The sequence below is a fragment of the Nannospalax galili genome, unplaced genomic scaffold (assembly GCF_000622305.1).
Source record: "Nannospalax galili isolate Female #2095 unplaced genomic scaffold, S.galili_v1.0 scaffold646, whole genome shotgun sequence".
Lineage (NCBI taxonomy): Eukaryota > Metazoa > Chordata > Mammalia > Rodentia > Spalacidae > Nannospalax > Nannospalax galili.
Genome location: NW_008355279.1, coordinates 1,250,640 through 1,258,284, shown reverse-complemented (window position 1 = coordinate 1,258,284; position 7,645 = coordinate 1,250,640). Strand labels below are relative to the sequence as shown.

Below are 7,645 nucleotides of genomic sequence, written 5' to 3'. Positions count from 1 at the left end.
CTCAGCAAATCTAACATCGGATGTTCAAATCACTTGCTGAAACTGGAAGGGATGAGTACCTGGACTTACAGCTTTGGAACTAGATTTATTTGAGTTGCTGTTAAACTGTTTATGACTGTGCAAACTGTTCCCCACTCTCTATATCATAGTCCCTTCTCTCTAAACAGGCTAAAGGCGATTCCGAGCGGTAGTGTTGTGAGGATTAGTTTTGTTGGTACATGTGAAAGGCAATGAAAAGATTCAACAAATACCTGGAGTGAAAGATAAGAACGAGAACTCTCAGGCACGAGGGGCGCAAGGGCAGGGATCTGGGGAAACTGATAAGGGTCAGGCCTTCCTCCCCTTTGCAGGTGACCTTGGGGGCGGCCCTGAAATTGCTTCTTGAGGGTCTCGTATGGTTTAGCGGCCCCTTACCGTGTTCCTCCTGGGCGGGACTGCAGCTCCCACTCCCCGCCCAGCACCGTGCCTAGGGGAGCCCAGGCGAAGCGCCGGCTGCAGGGCGGCGCAACGCGGGTTCCGGCTCTGAAGTGAGGCTCCGGCTTCACTCAGGGGTCCCTGACAAGGCGGAGTCCGAAGACCCCGGGGCCTTCGGGGCGTGGCCTCCGGGGAGGAGCGAGGGCTGAGGGAGGAGAGGGGCGGGGCTTCGCTCCGAGTGTGTCTCTGAAAGCAAGATGAGGGCATCCAGAGCGTGTTTGGAACAGCCAAGCTGGAGCTGGAACTGGATTTCCGAGGGGTCGATCCCGCAGCTGGCCAATGGCTCTTCCAGGCCGAGGCCCCGGCGACGCAGAACCAGCGGGAGGCGGAGGGCTCCGGGTCGAGTGGCAGGACCGGGAGACGGCTGCGCTGGTTCATCACCATGGTCCTGTATGCTGCCTTCGTAGGGCTGGTGAGAGCCGAGGAGGCAACCCGCCCCGGCTGCGGATGCAGGGAACGTGGCCTGGTCTTCCGACTGGCAGACCTACCTGCGCAGTGAGAGTTTGGGTGCACTCATCTGCCAGGGTCTTTTATAAGCCGTCTAGAAAATGGGCACAATTCGAATCTTGAAGGGTTAACGTTAACTGAAATTATTTCCTTAAGGTGTTTTCCAACATCAGCTAAGCTTCCTAGTCGCCTGGGTGCGATGGGGGCGATCCAAGAGGGAGAGCTCAGGCCTTTAAGTCCACACTCACGCACATTACTACACAAACGCCACAGTACAAGAATCGCCTCTTCCTGGTGGAATGACCATATTCAGCCAACTGCTTAATTTTTCAGACTGAAAACAGGTCCTGAGAGGAAAGTGACTTTCTGAATGTCACAGGTGGCTGAGCAGTAGAGTCAAGAGCAAATCTCTTAACTGGGCTTGGTGGCTGCACATCTGTAATCCTGTTCAAATCAAGCCTTACATGATTTTCTTTATCAAAGTGCAAAAACAGAAGTGCCTTCATACTTTTCGCCTCTGGAGTGTCAGGAGAGTGGCTCTTTATGAAGAGTCATTTCTGGTTACTTTGCATCACAGTCTGAGCCACAGTCGTCTCTTAGATTTTTAGTATTTCTAGACAAGGTCTCACTAAGTATCCCACACTGGCCTTGAATTTGTTCTACTCCTGCCTCAGCCTATCAAGGTCACCACACTTGGCTTGTTTGATGGGGGAAGGATTGAGAAGGAATTGCTGCAGGTGTTCGCAAAGCCCACACTGTGTGCCACTCTTGCAAGTCTTTTGGAGGAATTTGGTTAGAACCTGTATTCAGTCTCTTTCATTGTGCCTGTATTATTGCTGTGGACCTATCCACACCTTGGTCCTTAGTCTTGTGTTCCAGCTGCTTGGACAGGGGATGCCTTTGGTTTGGAGCAGAACAATGCAATTGTAATCAATTACTCTGGAAATGTAACTTGGAAACGTTTTTCTTTAAGAGTCCAATGAATTTCCTCATTGAAAATGAACTGCAACCTTTGGTTCTTGCTAATATATTGTATAGGTAACATTTTATTGTTAAAGTCTTTTTGTACATGTGTATGTAAATATTTGCTTTTTATTTTTATTTTATTACCTTTTTTGGGTGTTTTTGAGACAGGGTCTCCCTGTAGCCCCAGCTGGCCTGGGACTCACTATGTAGACTAGGCTGGCCTCAAACTCACAAAGATCTGCCTGCCTCTGCCTCCCAAGTGCTGGGATCAAAGGTGTGCACCACCACGCCCAGCAAGCAGAATAGTCTTTTTAAGGTATTCAAAATCTAAACAGAATTGCAACCAAAAGCCAGATTTAAAAAAATGAAAAATCATAAGAGTGTACACCTCTAGTAGTAATAGTGTTGTGCATTTTTCCTGTTTGAATAAATAAGCCTCTACATCACATTGTAACTCCCTCTCCCATTTTATATAATGGAAAAGACTGCCATTTAAATAGACATCATCTTACTGATTGTAAGTTAAAAGCCCTTGATTTTTAAATTTCAGGGAATAAGTATCTCTATACTTGGACCTACATTTCAAGATTTGGCAAGAAATGTGAACCAAAATATCAGCAGTCTTTCTCTAATATTTGTGGGCCGTGCCTCTGGATTTGTATGTGGTACTATGATTGGTGGAGTTCTTTTTGACTGTATGAATCCTCTTTTATTTTTGGGTAAGTAAACACTGATTTTTGCTTCTCTTGTGACTGTCAATAAAATTTCAATTGTGACTCTAAATATGAAAAGCATATCCTGCAGACAGCGTGGCAGACAGCTGAACTGGGCAGGACGCCATTTTGTCCCTGCTGCTCCATGTCGGTGATGAGCCCAGACTGCTCTTCTGTATCCTTGAAAGATGGTAAAACTCTTAACATGCTTTTTTCAATAAACTGACATAACTAAAGATGATTTAGATTCCCATGATAAGAGTCCTTTGGAGGCAAGGTAAATAATTGCTGATGAATAAATAAATAATCATTATCTCCAAAGTAAAAGAATATCTTTTACTTCCTTTCCTTTTATACCCCAAATGAACTTATTTAATAAAGTCTGACTAAAATTTACTATACTAATGTTTTAATTTTCTATTTTTACATTATTATCTCATATATAAAAATCCCTTTGGGGGCAATAATTTTTGACCTGACTCATAGGCTATAAAACTTATCTTTTTGTTATAATTTTTCATTTGATTATTTGTAGTGATAGGATTGTATTCATATCATAGTAATTTATATTTTACAATCTACAAATATTGTAAAACATTTCTATGAAGCCACCACATATAGCAACTGTGTCACTCATCTACTCACGACCAGCCAGTTTTTTGTTTTTTTTTAAATTTTATTATTTTTATTTTATATGTATGCATGTACTGCCTGCATGTAGGTAAGTGCACCTGTGTCATGCAATGCCCACGGAGGTCAGAAGAGGCTGTCGGATCCCCTGAGACTGGAGTTACAGACAGTTGTTAGCCATGTGGGTGCTGGGATTCAAACCCAGGTCTTCTGCAAGAACCACCAGTGTTCTTAACCTCTAAGCTATCTCTCCAATCCCATGACCAGCCAGTTTTAACTCAACATTATTTTGTATTTTTGGAAAATTTATGATGTCCCTTTGACCTATGACCTCGATGAATATTTGTTTATATTTTTGTATGTGTATATTGCCTACATGTATGTAAGTGCACCCATGTCATGCAATGCTCATAGAGGTCAGAAAAGAGCGCCAGGTTCCTTGGAACTGATTGTTAGATGCCATGTGGGTGCTGGGAATCAAACCCTGCTCTTCTGCAAGAGCAGCCAATGCTCTAGCCCCATGACTATTTGTGTTTTTAAAAATATTTTATTATTTTTATTTTATGTGTATGAATGTTATGCCTGCATGTAGGTAAGTGCACCCATGTTGTGCAATGCCTGCGGAGGACAGAAGAGGCTGTTGGATCTCCTGGAACTGGAGTTACGGACAGTTGTTAGCTGCCATGTGGGTGCTGGGATTCGAGCCCAGGTCCTCTGCAAGAACAACCAGTGTTCTTAACCACTGGGCCATCTCTCCAGCCCGAATATTTGTTTTTATAGCTGACTTAATTATCTTCCTTCTCAGGTGTGTCCATGTTGGCTACCACAGTTGGGTTTTATATCATTCCTTTCTGCAAGAAGGCAGTCTTACTGACTGTCATGATGTCTGTCTTTGGTGCTTCAGCTGGTGTTGTAGATACAGGTTAGTGAATCGTTCTGTGTCTTCTTCAGGATCAGGGACAGTATACTAGGAAAAGTAAAGTAGATGAAATTGTACTGTCCTTTATCTTGCTATTAAACTGGCATGGACTCATCCAGTCAGAATCACACTTTTAGCAGCTCCCTTCTTTGCCAGTTATGGCACCAATTTTTGAATATCCGGCTATGAAGTGAACTTTGAGAATTTTGCTTTATGAGAGATTATTGGGTTATCCAAACACGGAAGGACTCCTATTCTGTAAGTAATATATTGCAAGTGAGCAGGCTTTCATATGTGGATCGAATTAGATTATTTTAGTATGAGGAAATGATTTGCATAGGACAAAACAAGGGTGGAATTACTATAGACTGCAGAAGCACAAAATCAGCTAATCAACTGAAACTATACCCCAGATTCTGAGCTTAGAGAAACCTGTGCTGGGTACCACATTTTTGTCTGTCTTTAAAAAAATCTTATGTGTATGAGTGTTTTGCCTGCATGTGTGTTAACTGCACCATGAGCATGCAAATGCAGAGGTCACAAGAGGGCATCAGATCCCCTGGAATTGGAGTTATGTATGGTTGTTAGCCACCATGTGGGTGCTGGGAACTGCACCCAGATCCTGTGCAAGAACAGCCAGTGTTCCTAACAGCTGAGCTGTCTGTCCAACCCATTCTTGTCTGTCTTTCTGGTTGTTTTCTCTCAGAAGTCCTTGTTCTCCACAGCAGACACTCTCCATGTGTCATTGCTATCTTTGAAAACCTGCTAAATAACATACATGATACTCATTTATCACCAGTTCTAGTTTTTTATCTCTCCCTTCCTTGGTCTAATTGTATTTAATAAATCATACAAATATTTTACACTTCAAGCTTCATTTGGGTATAAAATTACAGAGTGGGGCCAGGCGCGGTGGTGCACGCCTTTAGTCCCGGCACTTAGGAGGCAGAGGCAGGAGGATCTTTGTGAGCTCGAGGCCAGCCTGGTCTACATAGTGAGTTACAGGACAACTGGGACTACAAGGAGACCCTGTCTCAAAAAGACAAGAAAAAAAAATTATAGAGTGGAATTATATGCTTATCTGAAAATATCTAATATTTTATAAGATAGCCAAACACTAGATGTTCTTGGCTTTTCATCTTGTAGATGGTACTACAAATTCTGAAAACTGTTCTTGTCACTGTTTCCTGTGACAAGCACACCAGAATAATGGGGCATTCTTGTTCCTGACAAAGTGTTGACATCTCCTTTAGACATAAGAAAATAATATTCTAGGGGGGTGATGGTGCACGCCTTTAATCCCAGCACTTGGGAGGCAGAGGCAGGTGGATCTCTGAGCTCAAGGCCAGCCTGGTCTACATAGTGAGTTCCAGGCCAGCTGGGGCTACAAGGAGACCCTGTCTCAAAAACACCAATAAAAAAGAAAATAATATCCCTCAACTGGAATTGTTAACCAAGTGAAAGTACCAGAAGCTTTGGAGTTTGCCCACCATTGATAACATTTTGCCTAGTATGCATATACGGTTACATATAGGCCTGGGGATGTAGCTTGGTTGGCAGGGTGTTTCTTAGAAGTCATGCTGAGTCAATCCCCAGCAGTGCAAAAAGTGGATGTGGAGGCACATGCCTGCAATCCCAGGATTTAAGAGATACAAGTAGGAGGATCAGAAGTTCAAGAGTACCCTTAGCTACAGAGCAGGTTTGAGGCCAGTCTGGCATACATGACACTGTCTCAAAAAAATTACAAATTAATAAATGTATCAGTATTACTTCCCAGTGAGGTTAGCACTATTTCTAATGTGCCATGCTCAAGAGAAATTATTTACTATTTTGTAAATTCCACGTTTGAAGACAAGATGTTGTAATGCATAGTCTTCTGGTGATAGAGGTTTAGAAGTCCTTAATTACAGCATGGCTATGATGTAAACTTAGAACACCATAAAACTACTAGGTAATAAGAAAATCCTTTTTCATAGTAATGAAGTGCTTTTACTAAGTGACTATGTTTAACTATAACCATTTTCACCATCTTTCCTTGGCAGGTGGGAATGTCCTCATCTTGGCTCTTTGGGGGGACAAAGGAGCCCCCCATATGCAGGCCTTGCACTTCAGTTTCGCCTTGGGTGCCTTTCTGGCTCCCCTGCTGGCTAAACTGGCATGGGGCACAGCAGCCTCTGCTGCAAACCACACAGAGCCTGACTTTCATCCTCTAATGCTGAACGGATCCTCCGAAGCCACCTCAGACCCTCTGTTTGCAGTGCCTGATGACATGAATTTGCTGTGGGCTTATGCTTCCATCGGCACTTATGCTTCAGTAGTTTCTGTCCTTCTCTTGGCTCCATTTTTTAAAAAACGCTCAAAACATAAAAAATCCACAGCATCAGCCCAGCGATCTCAAAGAGCTAAATACCACAAGGCCCTGCTCTGCCTCCTCTTCCTGTTCTTCTTTTTCTACGTTGGCGCTGAGGTGACATATGGCTCTTACATATTCTCATTTGCAACCACCCATGTTGGCATGGAGGAAAGTGAAGCAGCCGGGTTGAACTCCATCTTCTGGGGGACCTTTGCAGGCTGCAGGGGCCTGGCCATCTTCTTTGCAGCGTGTCTACAGCCTGGAACCATGATTGTGTTGAGCAACGTTGGCAGCCTGGTCTCATCTTTATTTCTGGTGCTTTTTGACAAGAACAAACTTTGCCTCTGGATCGCATCTTCAGTGTATGGAGCCTCGATGGCAACCACATTTCCCAGTGGAGTTTCTTGGATTGAGCAGTACACCAGCATAAGTGGGAAATCTGCAGCATTTTTTGTAATTGGTGCCTCTCTGGGAGAAATGGCTATTCCTGCAATAATTGGAATTCTTCAAGGACAATATCCAGATTTGCCAGTAGTTCTGTACACCTGTTTGGGGTCCGCAGTATTCACTGCTGTCTTATTTCCTGTGATGTATAAATTAGCTACATTACCCCTGGAACACCAGCAAAAATGAAAGAGAAGAGTGAGGATCAGAAGGGTTTGTTCTCCAGTTCTGAGCTAAATGACTGTGAGGAAGAGAATGCATGGGAAGACACTCAAAAAAAATGCAATGAAATGGATTTTTTTAAGTGGTTGAAATCAAGAATACGATGCATTCTGCAACAGAAATATCTAGAAATATTTTGATGGAACTCACAGCTGAGATCTCCATGCAATTCCCAAATGCCTTCATGTTTGAGTTCTCTCCAGTTAATAGTGGTGACCCCTGTGATACACTAGGAGAAAAGGGACTAAGATTGAGAGATGGATTATTTAGTGACTTCATAATAGTCCCTAAAAAAGCCATTCCAGGCAGAACCTTAGTAGATTTTTAGTGTTTCCTGGGGATCAAGGTTTCTAAATATACTTACAGCAACTGTTAAAAAGTTTTGAACAGTTCTGAAATTCCAAGAGTCTTCCATAATGTACAAGTGTTCTCATATAGTGGGAGCTGTTACAAAACTTCCATTTGGTAGGAGACTCA

The 7,645-nt window shown here is 43.2% G+C and overlaps 1 protein-coding gene across 1 annotated transcript; it reads left to right on the top strand.

The window, feature by feature from the left end:
• Positions 1 to 703: 703 nt before the first annotated feature.
• Positions 704 to 7,315, top strand: LOC103749538 (sodium-dependent glucose transporter 1B-like). Its single transcript, XM_029555720.1, has 4 exons — positions 704 to 886; positions 2,438 to 2,606; positions 4,036 to 4,152; positions 6,192 to 7,315. Exons 1-4 carry the CDS (start codon positions 857 to 859, stop codon positions 7,133 to 7,135), a joined length of 1,260 nt encoding a protein of 419 aa, XP_029411580.1. The 5' UTR covers positions 704 to 856; the 3' UTR covers positions 7,136 to 7,315.
• The last annotated feature ends 330 nt before the right edge of the window (positions 7,316 to 7,645 follow it).

Coding starts and splice junctions, on each gene's coding strand:
- LOC103749538 (XM_029555720.1), top strand. CDS start 857: ATGGTCCTGTATGCTGCCTTCGTAGGGCTG. Junction 887..2,437: donor ATGCTGCCTTCGTAGGGCTG/GTGAGAGCCGAG, acceptor TTTAAATTTCAG/GGAATAAGTATCTCTATACT. Junction 2,607..4,035: donor GAATCCTCTTTTATTTTTGG/GTAAGTAAACAC, acceptor CTTCCTTCTCAG/GTGTGTCCATGTTGGCTACC.